The sequence below is a fragment of the Liolophura sinensis genome, chromosome 1 (genome assembly GCF_032854445.1).
Source record: "Liolophura sinensis isolate JHLJ2023 chromosome 1, CUHK_Ljap_v2, whole genome shotgun sequence".
NCBI lineage: Eukaryota > Metazoa > Mollusca > Polyplacophora > Chitonida > Chitonidae > Liolophura > Liolophura sinensis.
Window position 1 is genome coordinate 26,110,672 of NC_088295.1, and position 24,925 is coordinate 26,135,596.

The window sequence follows — 24,925 nt, forward strand, 5'->3', positions numbered from 1 at the left end:
GAACACATCAAAAACAAATATGTCATGACTCTTCAGCGTCTTAAACTAAACATGTCCTAATTGAATAAGTGACTAGTACTTAAAAGTATTATGAAGCAGATATAACATAATAGTACCTAGAGATACAGTTGAAACATAACCAGTTCACAGGCTTCACGTTTTCAACAGACAAATGTTATTGGGTCTAAACCATGAAGAAGAAGATTTTTCATGCTGGTAAAACATGTTTGTTTCAATATTCCCATTAGACTCATAAAACAGAGCAATGTTGAATAGTACCTTTCAAAGAAAACCTCTTGAAGTGAAGCAAGTACATCATCAGAGGACTTTATTACAATCTGAAAAAAAAAATAGATAAATATGTTGAAACAAGAATAAACTGCTTCGGCTCAAAATACACTGTCAGCCCTGCAAACATCTGAATGACCAGATGTCGTAACTGGGCTGAGAGATAATTTTTTCACCAAATTGCCACTTTCAATAACATCTGGTATAACCTTAATCACAACAGAGTTAACTCTCACAATCAATCAAACAATGGTTTAAGATGACATTTTCAAGGTCCTCTTAAAGGATACATGAAATGCTACGGTTTTATTTCCTGATGTGCAGATTATCATCTGTTATAGCATATAACAATACAAACAAATTTTTCAGCTCTCACTTTGGGGATTAAAAATGGCTTCAAAGTACAGTTTTCTATAGGCCCCAACCGTCAGTCAAGACTTTAAGTAGCTTGCAGCAGTGATGTCAACAATGATCCCTGATTAAAAGAAATCTGTTAGGACAGACCGAATGTGGGAGGATGTAGGGGCGCATATGGGGCGCTAAGTTGGCCAAAAGAATCCAAGCAGTATCTGTGTAGATGTCACCTTGCCCACACTGTAGCGACACAGTTCACCGGGCTCAGGGCACTTCAGGGGCGTTCACTGAGTTCCGAGCAAGATCAATAATGAGTGCCATTCCTTGTGTTTTCTATTTTGCCACAAATATCATGCCTGTGATATGACAGAAGCATGAAGCTAGTGTCTACATGTATCTGTATTCTGATCAGGGTTGTCTTACACAGTCATCTCCCCATTTTAGATTTAACATATACAATGTTAGTGAAAAAGGAAATACATGTATAATTACCATGACACAGTCACGCTCTGCTCACATTAAAAAAAATTGACACCAGTTACACTTTCAAAGCAGTTACAGCTGAGCATATCAAGCACTGACGCTTTAGTTGAATAACATAATTTACATAGAACAGGGAAGCTACATCTGGACATTTGAAATGTTATTAATTACATGTAATAAGAGTTTAAAATGACATCAACTTAGCAGCACTAGTACCTTGGATCCATCAGTCAGGAAAAAGTCTCTGAGTTGCTTGGCAGCTGTTAGTTTTCTATCTCTGTCTCCATCCCTAGTGAGACGTCTCATCAACTTAGACAGGCGCGAGTCATCTGAGAAAGGACGGCCGTGATCTTCAAAAACAGGATACACATACATGTAACATATAAAACAGGGCTTCAACAATGAACCTCAAGTGATCTCAGCACTAAGGCTCTTGGGATTAATGTAAAGTATACAAACAGATCATGGATCTGAAGAGATACAACACTGCTTCTATCATCATACTAAGAACACTTAAGCTATATACACAGAATCAAAATACATAGAGCCTCTGAAATAGATATCAAGATGACCTATATTTCATTTATGATAACATGATGATGGTTGCTGAAAAATAAACTCTGATACGAATCTAACTATAAAAGCACTAAAGAATGCTTGGGAATAAGTGTGTCAGTAACAGCTGTGCCAGATGTGAGCAAAGATAATAAATAAAAACATGTTACATTGGCAACAAGGGTAAACAAATCCTAGGTTGAGCATGTCAAATCTTACCATTTGAATCAGCTGTCATTATTCATTTCTTATTGTATTTTGATCAGTATTATCCAAATCAACACGATCATATACAATTCATTTCATGTCTAATATCTTCTTATTTGAAGACAACATTTTACAATTATGTCTTTCCTTGTTAGTAGATACAGTGAAACCAACAATACAGCCAGCTAGTAAGTTTATTAATCTGATTTACAATTTTAATAAAAGATGAAGATGTATAAATAAACACTGATGAAGACAGTTTAATTTCATTTTCATTATATGGACCATCAACAAATTAATTACTGGTATAATTGCGAAACATTTGCACGTTGGACATTATCTGCTCATGCACCTGAAACTTTTCTTCCATCAACTCCTCCACGTGGGGAGGACAGAGACGAGCTGCCAGCCCTGGGACTCTGGTTGACAGGGTGATGCGATCGACCCCCGTCTCTGCGAGGCGGACGGTCTCTACCCCCTCTTGAATCATCTCTTCCTTTTGATCTACTACCGTCCTTTGACCCCGAATTTCTTGATGCAATTCGGAATTCGCCTTTCTCTGGGGATTTGCTGACCCTATCAGACGCTAGCCTACGCCCGTTTCCAGAAGGTGACATCAAACTCATGTGTTTGGTATTGCCTGAGTTTCTGCCCGCAGCAGCCGAACTGCCGGGCGTCGATGTGTCGTTCACATTTTGTGATTTCTCGCTTGCCTTTCCCTGACTGCTCTTCAAAGACTTAGCATCGTTTTTCGCTATTTTTTTGCCGTCCTTTTCCTCCACCTTCTCATTCATTACACGGTCATGAAAGCCCTTTCATATCGCGAATAAATTACGAGAAACGTCGAAATAAATTGTGAAGATTCTGCAAGAGTTTCACTTCCTGTTGAATCCCCTAGGCTCGCAGCAAACGTGCTGATGGATTTTTAGCCAATGAAATGATTAGTTTATCATCACGCGAACATGGCTACGATTGAGAATGCTTTCGCTTTGTGTCCAATCTTTTCCGACGAAAACAAGATTTATGTAACTCCCTCAGAGGAGAGAGGTTGTGCTACAGTAACACACAAAGGTCGATGTGTTGATATACTTAAGGTAGTTGTCAAAAGATCTGTTGTTTATCAATTTGTGAGCAAAGTTTGACCCGACCGTGATGGACACGTGTGGTAACGTCGTCTGCTATGATAGATACATGATAAATAGCGTGTGGATGTAGCAATGTCAGCGTCACATGTGTAATGCTGGATGCTGAAAAAAGTTTTGAATGCACAATTCTATGACCAGTATTTTAGAGTTTGACCCTATGTTTGTTTCTTTCGTTATTTTATTGTTTTGTGTTTTGTTTTTTTTTCTACTCTGTGTTCAAGAGCTTTAACTGTCTGCTTAATGGATTTTCTTGACTTTGGCCCTCTAAGGCTTCCAAGCCTAGACCTTCCTTATCCTCCAGTTTTGCTTCATTTAAGTGTGCATTGAACCCCTTACATCAATTCATTAAACAAACTTTCTGATTTGTCTCACATTAATTTGTAAAAAATATGAAACACTGTTTTGTTGTAAACCTAATATCACAACTCTAGGGTTATAGCCTTTACAGTCTAGCCCTACCACATCGCTATGCTTTTACCTGACGGTAGGCGAGATTGCACTGACACGCTTGGAGCGCTCCATCAATGTTATGCTCTGAATGTTCCTGCATGTATTCTTGGTAACACCCACATATTGTTTGGTCGTTGGCCTACCTTGTTAGAAAGAAAGTCGAAGATAAATATGAAAACTCTGGCTCAACATTCTTTGCAACTGCCATGTTTGGCTTTGTTTTGATGTGGGTAGATTACACGTACTCTAGGAAAACCTCCAATTCTACCCCTCTCGTACATACCACTCGACCCGAAGACACTTACACCAAGTGTCTACTGGTAATTGCTTCTTCACGAGACTGTCTTATAGCCTGTTGCAGTCAGAATTCTGTGGAATATCTTGATGAGCATGAAAGTCCGCTACACTAAATTGTACCGTCTATTTGAAACATTTATTCCGGGCGTAGAATTCGGTCAACGTTTTCCTAGATGTGCTGACTTCGAAGTGAAGTCAAACATGGCGGACATGGCAAAGGTGGAGCCGGAGTTTTGATGTTTATCTTTGCTTTTCTTTCTAGCAAGGTAGGCAAATGACCAAACAATATGTGGTTTTCACTAAGAAATGTAGGAACATTCAGCACATAATTTTGATGGAGCACTGCTAGCGCTTCAGTGCGATCTCACCTACCGCCAGGTTAAAGCATAGCGATGTGGTGGGGCTAGGCTGTAAAGGCTAGCCATAGAATTGTGCAATAAACCTAGTTGTTGTACAACACCGTAAATCATAGGTAATCATGGTAGTGCCTTTTTGCCAAAATTCTGGAGGCAAATATGAAACAGTTTAGCTGTGAATTACTCGACACTGAGTACATCCAGTTGATGAGGTGAAGAATAATATGGGAAAGTGTAGGGAAATTAACAACATTGGACAATATTCTGAGAAATATAATATGTTAACTGTTAGACAACAGAAGACTCTGCACAGCATTTGAAAATAAAGCCTAGCTGGTTTTGGTCTTATAGGGCCGTTAAGCAGAGTTCTGTATTGGCTATCATGTTACTTCAAATAGATCATGTTTTCACTGCCGTGTCTGCATGAGTAAAGCATATTGATGGCGCAATTTCCCTGCAAATTATATTCATGATATAGCAGTATGTAAATTGATGTTTTAATTTAACTGCTGCCAAAATGCACTTAACCATCTCAAGTTTCTCCATAAAACTCGACTGTTTGTCAAAGATGATGTTTTGGATGATAGCTCATGGACTTAACCAATAAAATTGTGGTCTCTTGTGGCAATAATTATACATGAAATTACATAAGGGCGTGTTATACGTGTAAATACCAAGCTATTCAATATATATTCTTCTTATATGTTTAAAAAACTGATCTCCTGAACACTTTTGATTCCAGATTGAAGATCAAAAGATTGTCCAGAGCTGGTCTATGAGACATGGAATGATCATTACAGCACCTGTAGTTTATAGCCAAACAGAATGCAAATATATAGCTGTGCAGAATAAAGAGGTCGGTTTAATGTTTGATAAAATGCGTTTGGAAAAAGAGATAACAGAGATATGATTAGGCCAGGAAAGAATTGATAACAATCTGTAATGCTCTTTTGAAAATCAAAAGTTAAGTGAGCTGATTTTTAGCATTGTAAGATGTAACTTTCATTGTTTTGTGTCTAAATGCTTTTAAGAGAGAAGGTTAGAGAGCTGTTGATATTTGTCCTTACCGGTTAAATTTGAAATTGCAGATGTTTACTGCCTACTGTACATTGTATGTGATGCTGGGATGATGCTGTTTTTAATAATTCTTGGTAACTTTTTCTAGGAGCTTCGTTTATGGGCAAGAGATCAGCACAACCTGGAAAAGGCTAAGAAAAAAAGTGTTAGTAATAACTTGTTTTCCAACTCCCATATGGTGACTGAATTTTAACTAGAATATTAATAAGTTTTTAACTTATCATAACACTAAATGATTTTAATTTGGGACCAGTTTTTTATCAAGATTGTATCAAATGTTGATCGTGGGTTTTCGCCCACAGGTCCCTGATGTCCTCTGAAAATTGAAGTTTGAAAGTTTTAACTTGTAGACCTTATATTTCCTTGATACAGTGATCAATTGTTGATGAGTAAATTTATTGTAAATGTTGCATTGCAATTTGTTTGGACATTTAGAAGCCATATATCTGAAGTGTTTCCTCATTTTTAAGTAAATCTATTAGCACTTAAAATTACCATTCAACAGGGATAATATATTGTATTATTATCCTTTAATTTCAGGTGCCACATCCAATTCACAGAGTTTTCTCTCTGCCCAACTTAGAACCCATAGTTTTGTTTGAAAATGGCCAGATAGAAGTTTTGAGTGCTGTCAAACAGATTACAGATACAAAGTCATACACAGACGGAGCAGAGATTATATGGTGTGAGGCTGTCCGATGGCAGGACAGTCCTGTTGTGGTTATTGTGTCAAGGTCACAGGTGAGTTTCAGCTTCAGAAGCTTCCCATAATTCACTTTGATTGCTCTACCCACAAAGTTGTTTGTGGTCATGTACAGCTGAGTGTGTGAGGAAAACAAATTGTACATGTCCTACAAAACATAAAGAATCTAACTAAATAATTCTTGAAATAAAAAAAAAAAACTTGAAATTTCATGAGTAATAGAATTCACAGGAAACTGAACCTTCAAAGCTGTTTCTGGAGAAGTGCAGGAAAGCACATGTCTTGAAGTCTAATTTAAAAGTTTAATTTAAAACTCACATCTATAAATAATACGGAGTATAAAACAGAAAAAAATTGATCTGTTATTATTTGTGTCATGTCTTGATGGTTTATGTTTTCAGGACAACAGACTGAAGGCCCATATCTGCAAACATAAGAAAGATAGATGGGAAAACACCTCAGTTGAATTGCCTGTAAAAGGGGAAGAGATAAGCTGTTGTTGTATGCCCATCAGTCAAACAGTGCAGATCTATACTCTTTGTATGTATGCCGCAGTTTACCTGAAACTCATTATTTAAGTTTCATTGAGATCATTATCGTGGTTTCTTATTTGTGTTTTGAAGTAAAGAAGTCTTTTCTGAGTTTACAGATTCTAGCCATTCATTACATACATTGAATTTTCAGTCTGAGATTTAAGAGTGAATTATTAGATGTTAATCTTTTTCTGTTTCTTTTGTAGGACGAACTAGCCTCATAAGAATATAAGCAGAGTTTATCATTCGTGATGACAAATCTCTTGAAAGAGTTAATCATTTTGATGTTTTGCACTTAGTTTTGGATGCATTTTTTGAGAAAATTATGTAGAATTGGGAAAGTGGAGTAACTGTACTCGTAATGACAGGTGTGCATCAGTGGCCGTACTCATAATGACAGGTGTGCATCAGTGGCCGTACTCATAATGACAGGTGTGCATCAGTGGCCGTACTCGTAATGACAGGTGTGCATCAGTGGCCGTACTCGAAATGACAGGTGTGATTTAGTGGCCGTATGCTCTTGTTCTGCTTTGTCAGGCGGTAGTGGAGCCCTGTACTGTGTCAGTGATGTGACCCAGTCCGCGGTCCAGGTGTTGACATTGCCCGTGGGGGACTCCTCTGCCATGGTGACTGCAGGGGAGAGCCATATAGCTGTGACAGGAGTGAAGCAGGATGGAAAAGGTGAACAAAACACATTGCAAGGTTCAAAATGAGGCGTGCATATGATTATGTGCACAGGTGCATGTAGGTTTGGGACAGTACACATAAATTGTTATCCACTTACATAGAGTGCACATACAAAAATTAACTTAATATCAAGTTGGTAATATGATAGATGTTCTGTAGATTGGTTTGGCTATTTTCTTAGTTTTAGTTTAAAAATTTGTGTATGTAAAAAGTTTTGTGTGCACATTGTTTTAAAATCCATATTTAACTGCCATCCAGTAATTTGAGGCTAAGTTTTGATTCAATGGAATGCCATTTTATTCCCATTCTTTTGTTTGTTTTGAGTTTACAGTTGGGCTTGGTATTTTCGATGTAAAGTTTGGATCACTTCTGGCATGGAAACCATACCCAGAAGAAAATTTCAGAGTGAAAAAGGTCAGCTGATAAAATTGTATATCCCCACCTGATTTAAATTTCTGTCTACAAACAGACTACAAGCTCACAAAAAATAATATGGCTATGAAATTGTGGGTCATCACAAACTGGAAACAAAGTTTTTCATTACAGCCTTTCATGCGGTAAACTTTTTGAAATGTCAGCATCTTTCCTGCTAATTCTCAAACATCAGAGAATATTGTGTGTAACATAAATTAACCCCAGTCAATGAAACTTGAAGTAAGGTTCCTCCAGAAGAAGTTTCGCCAGTCAATGAAACTTGAAGTAAGATTCCTGCAGACTAAGATTCACCAGTCAATGAAACTTGAAGTAAGATTCCTCCATACTATGTTTGAATAGTCAGTGAAACTTGAAGTAAGATTCCTGCAGACTAAGATTCACCAGTCAGTGAAACTGGAAGTAAGATTCTTGCAGACAAAGATTCACCAGTCAATGAAACTTGAAGTAAGATTCCTCCATACTATGTTTGAATTGTCAGTGAAACTTGAAGTAAGATTCCTGCAGACTAAGATTCACCAGTCAGTGAAACTGGAAGTAAGATTCCTGCAGACTAAGATTCACCAGTCAATGAAACTTGAAGTAAGATTCCTCCATACTATGTTCGAATAGTCAGTGAAACTTGAAGTAAGATTCCTGCAGACTAAGATTGACCCAGCATCTGGTAGTAAGTAATGTAGAAAGTGAAGTAATAAGCGTAAGAACTCAAGTGCGTAGCAAATAATTGTAAATACGATGTATTATACCTTGTTTACCTTGGTATTATTTCTTTGTTGTGTTAGGCATTATGTTAGACACGAATGAATCTATATGTATGTCTATATATCTACACTTGTAGCTGTATGTGGCAGAGCAGCACCTGTTTGTGGTATGTGGAAAGGCACTGTATGCCTACAGGTTCAGCTGTGGTGCTTGTACTCTGGCCAGTGCCCTTGGCAGCTTTACCAGTGCAGAAACAGGGAGCAAGGAAGATGACTCAGAGAAACTCTCACTTTCCTGGAAAGTTGGCAATCCCCAGGTGAGACAGAACATGGTGTGCCAAAAATCTCTCTTGTGGAAAATATGGTTTCAGTTTTTGCTTCATGAGAAGTCACAAGAAATTTTTTTATCATTGGGTCTTCAGTATTCCAAATATGACATGAAAAGCTGCATCGATTTTGTGCTAGATTCATTTTTGTTTTCTTCTGCTTAGGTTACAGAAAAGTCTTGTGCTGATGTTCTCTCCTTGTTTGAAAAAGTCAATAATTCTTCCAAGGTAAGTTGAGTTTTTTGTGTTTTTGTGTTGTTGGGTTTTTTTTGGATATAATCAAAAGAATTAAGTGTCTTTGAGAAGAGTATGTTAGGAGTTATTTTGTCGAATAAATGTAAAGAATGCACATACATTTGAAACATTTTCAGACATCGACAATAGAGGACTTCCGAGACATGTTCAACCTATTGATGGAAGTACTGCAAAAGCCAGACTACCAGCAATTCTGGACAAGTCCATACATGTCTGAACTTATCAGAAGATTAGCTACGGAGAAAAAGTTCTGGCCAAAAGAGGAAATTCTCCAAATTATCAATCAAGGATTTGTTCCTCCTAGGTGAGATGTTGGGTTAACAGTCTACGAAGTATGAAATATGTTTTTGTTACGCTATATTTGTATGTACTTGCATTATTAAAATTTCACTTGCCCTTAATTCGTGATGTCTCATTCTGTTAGTGATATGCAGATAATCTTATTGTTTTTGACCCCTCTGCCAAAATTGTTATAGCAATCAGTATCTATCTGTTTATTTCTTTGTTAGCACTTTTTTCTTGATTGCCTATGGCCAGGTACTCTGCAACGTTGTACAGAAGCCTATCCATTTTTGTGGGGTTTTTTGACTGATTTACTAACCCAGCTATTAAGTTGGTGTACAGCTCACCCAACTTGCAAAGAGGATATTATCATTACTAAGGCAAGCAAAAAGTAACTATTCATGTTAACGTCTAATTCATTAGTTGATTGATCACTCCAGCTCAAATTTTAAAATCTGCTACATTAAAAAATGTCACACCTTTAGTTTCTTGTTCTTGTGTGTAGTGTGATGGCAGACTTTTTTGAAGCATTGATTCAGCACAGCGACCTGACACTTTTACATGCAGCAACATCTCACCTCCATGATATACCAGAAGCTCAGCTTGTCAAGACCCTCAACTTCTACATGAGGTAAGGCTGTAAAATAAGGGTAACAAACATCTCACCTCCATGATATAGCAAAAGCTCAGCTTGTCAAGATCCTCAACTCCCACATGAGGTAAGGCTGTAAAATAAGGGTAACAAACGCCTCACTTCCATATTATACCAGAAACTCAGGTTGTAAAGACCCTCAACTTCTACGTGAGGTAAGGCTGTAAAGTAGTGGTAACAAACATCTTAACTCCATGATATTCCAGAAGTTGAACTTGTCAAAACCCTCAATTTTTACAAGAGGTTAGGCTTTAAAACAAAGTATATGTGTAGCTTACATCAAACCCAGCCACGGATGCTGGCGTCCAACAAATTATAAGATTGAAAGCAATCTTGTGGTAAATGTTAAGAGTGGACTCGTACATGTAAAGCACAACAACATATTGGAACCGTTGCTAAGATAAATGTTAAGGGTGGTATGTGTAGCCTTGCTACCATATCCTTACTACTGTATCTATTGTTATGTGTTTAATGTTGTCAGTTGTGCTGACGGAGAGTTTGCGGAAGTTTGTGATAAGCCAGAGACTATGGAAGAACCTGCCGCAGATGATGATGGACATACACGTACAGTCAAATGTCCGTTTAGCTTTGCTAAGACACAATTTATGTATCCTTTTCATACTGAAAACTTCTTTTGTATGTTCAAATAACAAATATTTGGATTGATTCTAGGGTAACTACTGGCCATCCTTATTACACTTACACAGTTTTGAGGGTCCTCTGTGGTCAAGGGAGTTAGCACGCCAGCGCGACACAGTGACCCAGGGGCCTCTCACCAATGGGGTCCCTGTGAGTTCTATGTCCAGCTCATGCTGAAGGTCTGTCAGTACGGCATAAAACACCAATCAAATAAATAAATAAATACACAGATTTGAATATGAAGATGAAAGACTTCCATGGGAGTCCGGGTGATTGCCGGCTGAGAGAGGAATGGCTTTTCCTTCACCTGTGAGGTTACGTGTTCAGATCCCCTTGTTGCTGGTTTAGCAGCAACTTGATGTATTTTATTTGGCAGTTTTTGTCAGGTGTGTGGTGAAGGATAGGTTGCTCTGCCCAGCTTTTATCCATAAATCTGTCTGCCTTCATACATGGACATGTATTTATGAAATATTCTTGAGTGCTGTGCTATTTAACACAAAAGAAATACATGAGTGTATCAATGAAAGCCGGAAATAATCTGTTAGTCTCAGATGAAAGTGAGTTTAATTACATTTACCACTTGCAGGAGTCTGTTAACAAGAGAACAACCAGAGAAAATCTGTATAAATGGTGTTTTACAGTAAGACACCCCATCATTAGTAAGAATGTTACATGTTTTAGCCTTTTTCCTTGACTTGTGCATAGAAATGCTGTGGTGGCATTACCATACAATGACGTCTTCCTTCTTGAATGTTTGCAAAACTTTAAATTTGAAAATGTTCTGGTACGTATTTCCCAACTTAAATGCATCTCATATATTCATTATTTTGCCTCGGATTTAGTAATGTTCTTTGTTTATTCATTGGTAAAGGACAAAAAAAAAAATGACTTGTGTGTACTGATGTATGGTAGACAAAAATTCTGTTACCACTATAAGTTTGTGACTTGATAATGACTGATGGCTTAAACAGCAGTATGTTCTTTTGGTATTCAAGATATAAATCCAGTGTGCATTGATTTGTTTTATTGTATATTGCATATTGCATAGAAAATCAGAGAAATTCACTATTCCCTTTTCAGATCCTGATGCAATATTTACATTATTGTTTTACATCAAATAACCCTGATGAGGACATAAAAGGCTGTGCTCCTTCTCTGTTACAGGTAAACAATTGACATATTCGGTTTCCACATTTAGGACATAACATGCATGTGTTCTGGTGTTTATGAGCTAAATCTTTGTTCAGTAAAAAATTTCTGGCTTTGAAGCCACCTTGTTTTCAGTGGATATTTCATATTTTCAGGTTTATGAGAAACGAAAAGTGTATCGAGATACTTCTCCAAGTTACAAAACCTCAATAGTTTTTTATTTGTGTTTAAAGGAGCTTTAAAACATGTATAACTTAAAATTTACCGGTAAAAAGCTCTGGTGATGGAAATGAAATGGATGTATGGCTCAGTTTTTTAAAGTACGTTATGTTTAGTTCACCATCAGGCCTGTGAGAAATGTTGAGAACTTGCGTCTTGTACAGGTTGTAGACTGGATGTGTTTGTTAGTGGATGCTCATGCCACTCAGCTGATTCTTTCCCCTGATGCCAGGCCAGTATTGGTTGACCTTCATCAACTTGTTCATGAACAGGTGAGATTTGTTCCCAGAGTTGGTGCCTGTGTGCCCATCTCTCTGTCACACTTAGGTTTCACCAAATAACTCCAAATGTTTTCTGATTTTGATAAAATTTGCGTGCAAGTTTACTTTTGGATTCTCAGATCAGGTTGAAGAAACAGCCAGTTTAAAAAAAGTTTTGCATATTTAACAGTTTCCTTGATTCTGATAGGTCTTCACTCTTTGTTGCTGTGCAAAAATGGCTTGTCTGATGTTAATATGTGTGCAGTTGTGTTTCGTGGCCTAACCAGTTCAAGTTTTAAAACTAGCATGATCCAAATACAGGTTTGGCAAGTTTAAGGTCGCGCACAAGTTAACTTTTGTGGAATATTGCTTATTCAAAATTTTATTGGTTGTCTAACTTTTCACTGAGGTAGTGTATTTGCATGCCTAGCATGTTTGTTTATTTCATACACTGTATTTTACCTGTGTTTAGCATTTTTCAAGTGGCACATTTTACTTGACTGATTGATTTGTCAACTTTATAGGGGAACTTTTGAAGTTTGATTAGTTTCTTATCAGAAAAACTTTTTTCGGCCCTTTATGTGCTTCCAAAAGTGCATTTTTACTAACCAAAGTTCAGGTAAAACATAGTATGTGAGATAGACCAGGAAAATTCAAGTTGTTTCAAGTATGTCATATTGAGGTTGAAGTTCAAGGTCACTGAAAAGTCACTCACATGGTAAGCCTTGTTAGTTTTTAAGTAAACTGTTGTTTCGGATTTCATGAAACTAGGTTAATATCATCTCTTCACGAAAGTTGCGCACTAAATGACTTGATGAAAATCAGGCCGAAGGTCAAGGTCATGGTCATGAAAAAGATCTGTGGGCTGCTTTTAATAGTGTTTGCCATTCACAAACACATTTTCTGGTTCTGTTATACATCTTGTAATTATTCCTGTGTTTCAGCTGGAGTTTTATGATGAATTAATCAGTCTGGAAGCGGTGCTGTCCCAGCTGAAGAAGAATTGTGCCCCTTTCAAAGAGAGAAACGTGGGATTATATTGTATAGAGGTCTTGCATATTGCCTGACAAATTTCTCATGGACATTGGTATTGACTGTAGCAGCTGTGAATTTGGAACCTCCATTGTTACTTAAAAGATGTGAATAAATGTTACCTCTAGTGATGGATGTTTTTATTGTATTTTTTTTTTTTTATAATACCTGTATAATTGAACATCCACACCGGCTACTTAGTTTCTTGATCAACCGCTTGGCCCTTACAAAAATTAGTTTAGAGCAATTTTTACGGCTCAGAGAGAAAGATAAGAAGCTTTTTTGTATGTGTATATGTTAGGACATATCCTAAACTACATATCAAAAAAGAGAAACAAAACATTTCTTGGACCACTTTGGTAGCGTAATGTCTACCTCCATGTCATGATAACTTTCATCAAAGCCGGGTCTGGACTTTGATACTTGTTGCTCCCTTGCATGGAAGAAGGAAAACATGACTTGTTGGCCTGGTATCAGGAGTGTCATGCCTGGTGTCATGTTATTTCAGTGGCAGCAGCGCTTCGGCAGTGTGGACTTGCTCTGCCATAAGAAGACACAGTATGATATGTACACACACCTCATGACTTGTCGTTGTCACTTGACTGAATAATTGGTAAGTACGACCTAAAAACCCAAGCATACATACATATTCCAAATGTTACATGTATCCTTGGGTATTTGAGACCATTTGCACCCAGGAGAACTAACAGATAATGGCTTGACATGTTCAGTAACAAACCACCAGGTAGAAAGGTAGATGCAGGACTATGGAAAAAGAGGTGTTTTACTGAGGCCACCCTGGCACTTGCAGGCTTACAACTCTGTTAGGCCATCATGATTCAGTTTGTCAGACTTTATTTGGTAACTTTATGCATGGCTTCTTTTGAAGAGTTTTGGATTCATCCATTTTCAACAAAATTATGACCATTCTTGGATTTTGACAATTTACCAGGCTTCACTTTAACTTAATAGGAATTAAAACTTGGTACGTGTCTTCACCAAGACAATTCATTCAGCCTATTCCGTGATCCCTATGAAAGTTGTGGGTACATGTGTACAAATAAACTCTGAAGTCATTGATAAAAAGACAGCAAAGCAGAAGAAACTCACCCCAATTTCTTGTCCAAAACATTTACATACCTGTACCAACAGGCTACCAGAATTAGGCACCCAAGAAATTGCAGAAAGGATAAAAGAACACGCTATATCAGTACTTCATTCCAGATTTTACTATAAAACACTTCACATTATTCTGTACAAATAGCAACTTTTTTTTATAGTAGTTACACATACATGTACAATGCTTTTCTAAGACACTTTGCCAATGTAATACATGAGCAAAACTTTTCTTAACACATTAGCACTTTATTTTTGTAATTAAAATAGTTTTCCCACAAAGTGGAATAGTGTGATTTATCACACCATATAGACAGTCATAACAGTTTAAGTGCACAATCATGGTTACTTCTGACTTGCATGTACATATATCCACCATTATATCCAAATTTAATGCACATGTAGTTATCACATAATTTTTTTCCTAATTGTATGTGACAAAAAGAAAAGCTCAGACCATATTCAAGCACGAGACCCAGGCAAGACTAAACTGTGTTGTGTTACACCAACATTCCTTGTACAGTCGTAACTGTTGTAAAACAGACTGACGTAATTTCATTCTTTTGAGAACTGGTCAAAAGAATTGAAACACCTGAGGTAACCATGCTATAAATAAGCAACTATGTCAAACACATCAAAGGTCAGTTAACACGCTTAATAACTGAATCAACACATCTCGATTTAAAAAAAAAAAAAAATATCTGAGACTTGACAACACAACTTAAAACACTTCAAAATGTGTACCATACAAATGGCCCTTTAATACCACCCCCCACCCGACACCAGCCCCAACCCCATCTCCCCAACACCCCGATCAGCGCCCATAAACCATCATCCAATACATCCTTTATTAAAATATTTCACTCGATACGAGTATCAACTGATCTCTTTATAACTGAGGACATAAGAACTATTTATTTTTATGCAGATAGAATTTACTGATCAACTCCAAGGTGGTTACTTTGCTTGCATTCAGTGTCACTGTACACACCAAAAAGGCAGTCAATTAACAAGTTTTTCTATGAAACTGTCAATGATGTCGTCTTCCTGGCATCCAGTAAACTGGTTGACGACTTCCCCTTTCTTCACTCCCAACACTGTGGGTACAGATCTCACCTGGAGAATACAGACAATGTATTGTTAGCATTGCTGGTACATGAATGAATAAGCTGTTCACATGGTTTAGAGCAGTTGCTTATCGTTATCTAAGATGACAATCAACCAAACAATTTACCTTAACGGCCATGTGACCCACCAGCAGGCTGTGAGCTTTATCACAGCAGGTGTGCCGCAGGCAGTTCCGAGAGCCTCTGCAGGTGAGAGGGCCACAAGTGTATTAAATACATTGTCAGAAGAAGGTTGCCATAGATTACAGTATATCAATGCTATAAAGAATGTATTTCCAAATAAAGGAAGTAAGGTCACATTCTTTGAGCAAATGTCCATAAGACTGATCACTTGTAATCTTCATACTTCCAAAAACATATAAAGAATGAAAGTTATACAGTTGGAAAAAGAGGAAGACCTTCAACTCCACAAATGAGAACTGAAGAGGCTTTTAAAGATTCTATCAATAAAGACGTACATACAGTTGTTTCTTGTGTTTGTTTAACATTTTCAACTACCTTTTGCACAGTACTTTAAAATCAATGTTTGGTGTATAACAATAAAAACAAACACAAATCACTCACTCCATATTTCATGGCTAATTCAGGATTTTCATCCACATCTATTTTTGCCAAAACAACTTGTCCACAGTAATTTGCAAGGCCCACACCACCTGTGAATATACAAGTTGCAGAATAACTTTTTTTAGATCAGTTTCGAATGTTAATTGGGCACATAATATTTCGTTGAAGACAAAGGTGCACATTTTGTTAGATTCTAAGAGTTCTATTGATCTTAGAAAGGTACATTGATAGTTGTTTGTATGGTAGGATATCCCTCTCGGAAAATCTTACCATTTATATTTCTGTACTTTTTTTTTTTTTTAATTCTTACTGTATTAACAAACTCTCAAATAAAGGCAGTTGCACAGTATGTGTACCTAATGTAGAGTAATAATTTGACAAGAGCTGGCCTGAGCCCAAGATTCACACTGAGTGGCAGGTATTTCACAGGACACACTTACGTCGCATGAAAATCCACCACCACTGGTGTTGTGTTTTCTAGCACTTGTTTCTGAAAGTCTGAAGAATCTTGGATGTTGATGCATTCAAAGTTAGCTGCTGCTGTACTAAAACGACTTGAGCCCATACACTGCACTGAGATTGCCCTGTGATGACATTTACTGGCCTGGACCAATCTCCTGGCATGAGAATGCCAACCTCGGCTACCCACTGCTGCTAGCCTGGGTAGGGCTCGTGCAACTAATCTTCCAGACATGGCCTTTGGTAACAGGAAAAAACAGAGAACAGAAAAGAAAATACATGTGTGAACAGAGAGCTCTAATTGATGTGCAATGTATGTCCAGCCACAATTTTTATCCCTTCCTCCATTCTAGTGAAGTATAAAAATGATTTTATCTTTACATCTGGCTGTATCAGTTTGTAAATTGTGGATTAGAACTGTAGTTTGATAATTCAAATGTAAAGGTAAATGACTTCCCATTTGTTCTGAGGGAGTGTGCTTTATTATGGCTTCAAGATAGTCAAATGGAGTATACCTAACAATCATATCTAGCCCTACAATCTGAAAGCATTGCCATATACTGTACTGCTAACCCAGAATCACGGTACATTGAAAATTGGGTCAACACATACGTTTGATTGTGTTGAGTTTCAGGCTAAAACAGCCATTTATTCTTATGGCAAGTTACATTGCCCATGTCCTACTTCAGTAGGCCGATGTTGAATTCTTTTCAGATAGTCGTGACAGAACCATGAAAACGCCACCAAACTGTACATAAGGCCGGACTAACACTGATTCACTCAACTTTATTTTCAGCAATGCTACGGAGTACTGTTTCATACACATACCACATTTTTCTCAATATATACATACTATTACTAATGTAATATTCACATTAGCTTCTACGACTGTACCAGCAAGGTAGAAACCAGAAGGTCAGTGTATGCTTGCATACAAAATTGACAGCGACACGTACTGAACACGCGAATCGAGTGCACATTTTAGGCATGGCACTAAGTATTGTCACCATTTTGATCATCATGGATTGTTTGAAGACAATGAAACAATCTTCCAAAATAAAAATCTTTCCATGCAACTTCCCGAAACTCACCATATATTTTCGAAAAACGTGGAGAAACAGTTCGAAAGACAACAACGTGATCCTACCCAATTGTGGAATACGTAATCAGTTTGACAGTGCTCAGATAGTGCAACGTCATCATTTTATGCTTCTATCTTTTGGGCCTAGCAACGGAGAAGGCGTGGCGCAAGCTGACGACGCTTTGTACTAGTAGCTCGAAGACAATTGAGGGTGTTTTCATGACTGTAAAGTTCTTTGAGAAAAGAGAAAAAGCAGTAAGTTCAAGTCTGGCGCTTCTACATAAATATTTTATTTTCAAAGTATTATGCGATGACTTTATAAGGAGTATGCCTATCGTATGAGGTGCAGACGTAGGCCTACATGTATTGGCCTATCTATTCAAGGCCAGCGCTTTATGAAAGCTTATGTGCATGTAGGCGTAGATACATCTGATAGTGACATTCTATAATCTGACAACTGTGACATAAGGTGAAAATGTGACCTGGCATAAGAAAGCTGTTTAGTATAGTTTTCAGCTAGTGGTGTGCCTAGGGCCTAATGAATGTTATGAGACTATATCACTATTCACATAGCCTTTATTATAGTTACTGGCCGTATACCCAGCAAACGGAAATGTAGAATTTGCCAGAACCACTCAAGCATACGTTTAGCCCTATTACACATATGACAGTTGACTCATACTTCCATTCATATTGTAGACAAGCCTATATGATATGTCATGAACATTTACTCCAACAGTTTTATTTATTACATATATGCTAATTCGTGATATGTTAATTGTGCTGCGGTTAAAGTATGTGCCGATAAATAAATAAGTGATATAAGCACTGGTAAAATAAGTAAAATAAAATAAAAAAGATCAGGTTATTTAACAAAACTATGGGCTTTGTTTTGGTAGGGACGTATGAATTATTGTGTCTTTTCATATTCATCTGCTTATAAGGACCCTTAATAATTAATATGTGCTCTCCCACATCCGACAGCAGACTCATGCACTCCCGTAAATATTTAGTTATACCAGTTCTTCATTCGCACCTTTTTGTAGGGAAATCAACATAGTGTCCCATGTTTACTACAAAATAAGAAGCCTTGGAATAGTGAACACATGTTATAGCACAGAATGGCCGCCACTGCTGTACGCACCCCTCCGCGCACCTCACCCCTGGCCGACCTTTCCTCAGGACAGTGCACCTCCCGGACTGCCAGCTCTCCTCATGATGTCTACCAAACCAGGAGGACCAAGGCTGTCCACAAACACACCTTGTTTGGCTCAGGTCTGCAAAAGCTGGACGAAGGTGACCTGAAACAACTCAGTCAGATTGATGTGAGCAAGTTAAACGCTGATAGGCAGCAACTGAGACCAGGTAGGCCTATAGATGTATCTGACAGACAGGAAACATGGGTATATATGGATGGCATTTTGTCTTCATTTTTAAGGCATATACATTTATAGGGCTATATATTATATACTCGTCGATAAACATGCCTAAAAGCCCTGCACGCACAGCAGATATATTATCTTGTTGCTGTATATATAGAACACACGAGTATTCACATGTGTAAATGGTGCGTTAATATGTTACACTTTTCCCGATGACAGTCCCAGTACATGGTTTGTTCTGGGTTCGACTCCGGTTATTGCCGCTTTGTTCTCGATAATTTCGTTGTATCATGTAAGTATAAATTCGGCGAAACATGCAATGAAAAGAAGAAAAAAAGGAGGGGAGTGTGGGGGGGGGGGGGGGGTGGTAGCATGGCGGATTATCTGGGAAGACATTTTAATGTAGGTATATAATAAATAATATTTCATATTTTCACAATTGCGCGGGAGAGTACTCTGTTCAAGGCCGGTGGGAGTTACTTATATCAGTTGTTCACCTTTCTCACCTTAGGTCTCGAGCGATACAAACAGGAACTTGATGAAACCAAACTTGCTCAACTAAAGGCTTACACGGATTTAAGGACTGCTCGGGAAAAGGCCGTGTGTTTCGAACCCGCTGGCAGAAAGCCTAGTATGCCCCTCTTACCAAGCCAGGGGTGTACATCTGTTCGACCCCACCAATGGTATAAACCGGATGATCTTCACCATGCCAGCGAGATTAACAGAATAGGGCTTAATTCTCGTCAAAGTTATAACTACGACAGGTACCGCACCAGACCACCCGTACATAAGTACGCTCTTGTTGGGGACATTATGCGACCGGGGATGGATTTTACAGGACGGAATGACGAGGAGTCGGCTAAATCTTCCATGAAGTGGAGCACACAGGCCAATGCGTCTAGAACCACCAGAAGTCAAACTGCAGCACCAACGTTTTCCAGTCAAAAATGTGTCGTCGATCTTCCCGTGAATATCAAACATTTCTTTGGCACCAAAGTCTGTGATTCTTTACTCTCTGACCAACGTGTTGTGAACGATACGCTGACCCAACAGAAGCGAGACAAAGAGGCTATGGCAAGGCCTTCTGGCCGTCACAATGTCTCACCGATTGACCCTGGAATCTGTCCATCATACGAGGCTCTCGGCAACAGTTCGCGACAGAACATTTTCCCAGGGTATTCCATTTATCATAAGAAAAGCTTGGCCAAATCTGTGTACACTGATGACGTCCATCGACATCGGGATCCACCCCCAGATAAATATCGCTACCAGAGAGATGAACTCAGTAAGTAACTCCGGAGTACCGCAAATAGAACCACGTAACGGTAAACTTTGCCAAGTAAATTCAGTGTTGGTGAGACCGGAAAGCTGGGAACACACCGTTTGCATGATATATACATGTGGGATGCCCGCTTATATATGTTAGCTACGTGTCACAGCTCTGCCGAAAATGTATGCGTATTATAGTTTTGCGTCTGCGTGGTCTAAATAACAATCTCAGTGGCATAGGCCTAGCATAAAGTTTATTAGTTATTTTTTGTTTCTCTCAGTCTTAGAGGTATATATATATATATATATATATATATATATATATATATATATATATATATATATATATATTGCATGGTAATTTTCAAAGTGTTCCTGTTTACATCGCACTTATTATTCCCTGTAGCGTTTACATAACACTGCACTGTGGATTCCGATTGGCATCACGCCTGTTGAGTTTAACTTTATTACTGATATTTATGAGATCAAGGTGTACACTGACTGTGTAATATAATCCAAACATGGATACCTACTACAAATACGTGTTTTAACCACATTGAGAAAGGTGTGTCGACTTGTCCACAACTAATACCGCTAATCCCCACCCCCCAACCCCCATCGCTCTGGAATAATTAATCTTCACCTCTTCACCATACCTCGCTTAAGCACCGTGTACAATCCCTCAATTAACACTTTGGTTCTCGTCAAACGCTGTAACCCGCATGTATGTGTTCTTGTTGTTCAGTCATGTCATTTATCCAATCATGCACACAGCTTTATAAAAAAAAACACTCAGAAAGTTGAAGAGTTACAGCCTAATTTACTGATTAATAACTGACGACGGTGTATACCTTGACGAGACGGTTTTTGCTTTAACTCTGTTTACAGGCACGTGGGCAGAACATAATGTCCTGAGGGAACGAATGAAGAAATCCTGGGATCAGTATCTGGCACAATTATCTGGGAAGGCACAGAGCTAGAAATAATATTGACATAATCTAACAGGCTGTTTGTATTTTAGTTTAGCGAAAACTGCACGCCTCTCTTACTTTTGATCATGGCATGATTGTTAGCTTTTTGTGTTCTTATTTTTAGTTTATGCCTGAGTTTTCATCAACTTAAAATCGGTTTGTGTTCCTTGTGTTTTTACTTGTATGTGTAGGTGTTTGGTCCGAACATAATTTCCTCGTGAGCAGATTAAAGAAGCAGTGGGATGAATATATGGCCAGTTTACCAAAAGTCGCAGTCAACTGGGACAGATCTGCCAAACGAGAAGTTATAGGTCTACCTCCGACAAAGCCAAAATCCAAAAAGACAACTAAGACGACACGAAAACCTGTGGTACCCGTTGACCGTGAAGCAGAATTTGAGGAGGTGGTGTTTAAAACCCCTCCACTAACGCCACCTCCACCGCCCGCCCAACCTTCACCGGCCAAAATGCCGGATTATGTGAAAGATGAAGAATTCTGGAGCTTTTTTGACCAGCCCGTTCCTTGATTTTAACTGTATATTGTCATTTTGCGAGTAGATAAGACTGTGTTAAATGTATGCGTATTTTATGGAATGCAATATCGGGACAAACTTGTTTGTCTTTTTGGATTATCTAAATATTTTTGTAAGTTATAGGTTTTTCAGATTTCATTACGGTTTTTATTGACTTGTACACTTGTGTACCTATATGTTACATGGAGTATTAATATAATTTTTTTCATATCGAGGCATATATCTGTTTTATGTACATTAATAAATTCATTTGTGTGCAACTGAACGTTCTCCGTCGCGGGACAGTATTACCCAGTTTAGCAAATCTTTGTCTCGGTCAACAACAGTGACATCGTTTGGCGTGAGACATGACTATCAGAGCTGTCAGTGACCTGGGTAAAATTGCATTAAAAACCCTGAACTGAAGTTAAAAAAACGGTCTTAAGGTGTTAAGAAATTTCCTACGTAAAGAAATCTCTAAGGGACATACATAATGAACCTGATTTATTTTATAGTTAGGAAATGTCTTAACTGCTAAGGACGCTTCTTACCTGGTTGACTTTGGTTTGATTTATTTTGTTAAATAAATCGGAAAATATCCCATAATGTACTAAAATTATATTACTATTAAAATACAAGCTCTGAAAGTGTCATTTGCTTCGATACAGCCATGTTTAGATATGCTACAGTACACAGTAATGTCTCTCATCAACAAAAATTAGGAAATAAATTATTGCTGAGACGTACTTGAAGAAAATGGGTCATGTCTCATTTGGTTTCATCTCTATGTAGACATCGAGATCTTAAGCGTGCTATAGATTTGAAGTAAATCATTCTGTTATCACCAACATAGAAAGAAGAACATAATGAAAAGTTTAGAGTCCACTGTATGTTCTCCTGCCATGATTCAAGAGGTATCTTAATCTGACATTTTGATCTCATGAAACATAATGTCCGTGTTGTTCACACGCTTGTTGTAGTCTCATGAACTACATGTATGGGTACTGAAGCGATGTTAGGAATTTCAGCAACATGAAATGTGTCAGGCTAATTCCCATCCAGGGTGGCATTATCGATGTTAGGTAGCATTTTTTACGTCAGATTTTTATGATAATTTACTGATGCTTCAGGTCGTTCTTTTGTTCTGGTGATGTAGCAAATTACTGAGAGCTATAACAAAGCATGCTACATATAGTTACCTCGTGCATACACTCGCTCAGAGTTGCGATTGTCAGTATCGGCGTAATCAGAATCGCCAGATGAAATATATATGTACTCTTCTTCGCTACATGTGATAACGACTGCAAACAGTTGCATGTATACTGACCGTTCGTATAATTCCGTCTCAAAATGACGATGTCATCAACTTTCTTCATAGTTGAAATCTTCCACTTACTAAAGTAAAACATTTACCTTAAAGTTCTTGTATACTCCTCAAGCGGATTTATAGATCGTAAGAATGTTTAGCGCAAAATATCAGGCGGATAACTCTTAAAATGAGTTAGAGGGATACGTGTATACTTGCTTTTGCCAGTATTTCTCTACAGCGAAACATTCGGATCGACCGGCTGTGATTACTAGATTGTCTTTCTGGGAATGGGGTAGGAAGAGCATATATATATATGCTTCCTCAGGGCACATCGTTTTGGTTGGATACATGAGGTGATCTGACGTTTGCACTCTTCGCTATATAACTGACTGTCAGTCCGGCCTTGACTGAGTACTGCAGACATAAACAGCAAGTTCAATGGAAGAAAATACTTATGACTTATGTGATTATTGTTTTCACGCCTTATTGACTCCGCACTCATTGTCTTACATAAATCATCAGTGCCAGCCCGAAGACACAGGCTACTTTGTCACTTCACACCTAAAATCCGCCGCTGAACCAACACGAAAGAAGGATGAAACCGGACAGACACCGGAGGAAACTGCCTTACTCCGTCCAGTGACAGCTCACACAGTGAGTCTATACATTGGCGAACAGGGTCAGATTTGTTGACGCCTTCCTCGGTTCGTACGTGCACCATTCTACACACCCGTGACGTGTTCCTCAGATCATATGCGCACCATTGTACACATCTGTGACGTGTTGTTCAGATCATATGTGCACCATTCTACACATCTGTGACGTGTTCTTCAGATCTTATGTGCTCCATTCTACACATCTGTGACGTGTTCCCCAGATCATACTTGCACCTTTCTACACATCTGTGAGGTGTTGTTCAGATCATATGTGCACCATTCTACACATCTGTGAGGTGTTCTTCAGATCATATGTGCACCATTCTACACATCTGTGACGTGTTCTTCAGATCATATGTGCACCATTCCTCACATCTGTGACGTGTTCTTCAGATCTTATGTGCACCATTCTACACATCTGTGAGGTGTTCTTCAGATCTTATGTGCACCATTTTACACATCTGTGACGTGTTCTTCAGATCATATGTGCACCATTTTACACATCTGTGACGTGTTCCTCAGATCATATGTGCACCATTCTACACATCTATGAGGTGTTCTTCAGATCATATGTGCACCATTTTACACATCTGTGAGGTGTTCTTCAGATCATATGTGCACCATTGTACACATCTGTGAGGTGTTCTTCAGGTCTTATGTGCACCATTCTACACATCTGTGAGGTGTTCTTCAGATCATATGTGCACCATTCTACACATCTGTGAGGTGTTCTTCAGATCATATGTGCACCTTTCTACACATCTGTGAGGTGTTCTTCAGATCATATGTGCACCATTTTACACATCTGTGAGGTGTTCCCCAGATCATGTGTGCACCATCCTACACATCTGTGAGGTGTTCCTCAGATCATATGTGCACCATTCTAAACATCTGTGAGGTGTTCTTCAGATCATATGTGCACCATTTTACACATCTGTGACGTGTTCCTCAGATCATATGTGCACCATTCTACACATCTGTGAGGTGTTCTTCAGATCTTATGTGCACCATTTTACACATCTGTGACGTGTTCCTCAGATCATATGTGCACCATTCTATACATCTGTGACGTGTTCCTCAGATCATATTTGCTCCATTCTACACATTTATTTATTTATTTATTAAATATTTACATTGAAATTCTGATATACAATATGTGCCGTTGTCAATATTTTATTGAATACAATGAATATGTACATATATATTTAGTTAATTTGATATTATAACAGCTTATGCACTTGATTTTATTTGTGGTCATTGCTTATTGGTCTACTAGAGTATATATTATCTTCTTCCACATCTTGCCTTAACCTTTGTTAGATATTTGATGCGAAATAGTTGGAAACGGAAAATTTGAAAGAAATACAAAAGAAAAACAAAGGATAACTTAACAAGGGT

The 24,925-nt window shown here is 38.2% G+C and overlaps 4 protein-coding genes across 5 annotated transcripts in view; 2 read left to right on the forward strand and 2 right to left on the reverse strand.

Annotated features, from left to right (window-relative positions):
- The window catches only part of LOC135461802 (serine/threonine-protein kinase SMG1-like), a 79,014-nt gene extending 76,241 nt beyond the window's left edge, over positions 1-2,773 (reverse strand). The window contains exons 1-3 of the mRNA XM_064739043.1: positions 2,240-2,773; positions 1,342-1,475; positions 280-338 (exon numbers count right to left, since the gene is read on the reverse strand). Coding sequence (XP_064595113.1) covers positions 280-338; positions 1,342-1,475; positions 2,240-2,681 — 635 coding nt within the window. The 5' untranslated portion in view covers positions 2,682-2,773. The remainder of the gene's footprint in view (positions 1-279; positions 339-1,341; positions 1,476-2,239) is intronic.
- Positions 2,774-2,849: 76 nt separating this feature from the next.
- On the forward strand, positions 2,850-13,206 carry LOC135482180 (nucleolar protein 11-like). Its single transcript, XM_064762046.1, has 16 exons — positions 2,850-2,981; positions 4,878-4,991; positions 5,301-5,357; positions 5,753-5,953; positions 6,317-6,455; positions 6,986-7,129; positions 7,467-7,549; positions 8,406-8,585; positions 8,760-8,822; positions 8,966-9,153; positions 9,637-9,762; positions 10,265-10,390; positions 11,128-11,206; positions 11,503-11,586; positions 11,955-12,062; positions 12,995-13,206. The coding sequence occupies exons 1-16, from the start codon at positions 2,850-2,852 to the stop codon at positions 13,115-13,117; spliced, it is 1,947 nt and encodes a 648-aa protein (XP_064618116.1). The 3' UTR covers positions 13,118-13,206.
- Positions 13,207-14,263: 1,057 nt separating this feature from the next.
- Positions 14,264-17,502, reverse strand: LOC135461471 (thioredoxin, mitochondrial-like). Its single transcript, XM_064738590.1, is given in 5 exon segments — positions 14,264-15,314; positions 15,890-15,953; positions 15,955-15,978; positions 16,330-16,586; positions 17,440-17,502. Coding segments are annotated over 5 exon segments (462 nt in total). The 5' UTR covers positions 17,443-17,502; the 3' UTR covers positions 14,264-15,200.
- An 80-nt stretch (positions 17,503-17,582) lies between these two features.
- Positions 17,583-21,208, forward strand: LOC135461425 (uncharacterized). Of its 2 annotated transcripts, XM_064738525.1 has the most exons (4): positions 17,583-17,684; positions 18,476-18,794; positions 19,323-20,096; positions 20,969-21,208. In XM_064738525.1, the coding sequence occupies exons 2-4, from the start codon at positions 18,551-18,553 to the stop codon at positions 21,058-21,060; spliced, it is 1,110 nt and encodes a 369-aa protein (XP_064594595.1). In that variant the 5' UTR covers positions 17,583-17,684; positions 18,476-18,550; the 3' UTR covers positions 21,061-21,208. The 2 variants fall into 2 exon arrangements, with proteins under 2 accessions (XP_064594595.1, XP_064594596.1); XM_064738526.1 differs by lacking the exons at positions 17,583-17,684; positions 18,476-18,794 and adding an exon at positions 18,983-19,103.
- Positions 21,209-24,925: the final 3,717 nt, after the last annotated feature.

What these genes read in the sequence shown, in the direction of transcription:
- LOC135482180 (XM_064762046.1), top strand. Translation starts at nt 2,850, where the DNA reads ATGGCTACGATTGAGAATGCTTTCGCTTTGTGTCCAATCTTTTCCGAC. An exon ending in GATGTGTTGATATACTTAAG is followed by an intron (nt 2,982 to 4,877) that starts GTAGTTGTCAAA and finishes TTTTGATTCCAG; the next exon opens with ATTGAAGATCAAAAGATTGT. An exon ending in ATCAACTTGTTCATGAACAG is followed by an intron (nt 12,063 to 12,994) that starts GTGAGATTTGTT and finishes CCTGTGTTTCAG; the next exon opens with CTGGAGTTTTATGATGAATT.
- LOC135461425 (XM_064738525.1), top strand. Translation starts at nt 18,551, where the DNA reads ATGGCCGCCACTGCTGTACGCACCCCTCCGCGCACCTCACCCCTGGCC. An exon ending in TAGGCAGCAACTGAGACCAG is followed by an intron (nt 18,795 to 19,322) that starts GTAGGCCTATAG and finishes TTCTCACCTTAG; the next exon opens with GTCTCGAGCGATACAAACAG. An exon ending in CTACCAGAGAGATGAACTCA is followed by an intron (nt 20,097 to 20,968) that starts GTAAGTAACTCC and finishes CTCTGTTTACAG; the next exon opens with GCACGTGGGCAGAACATAAT.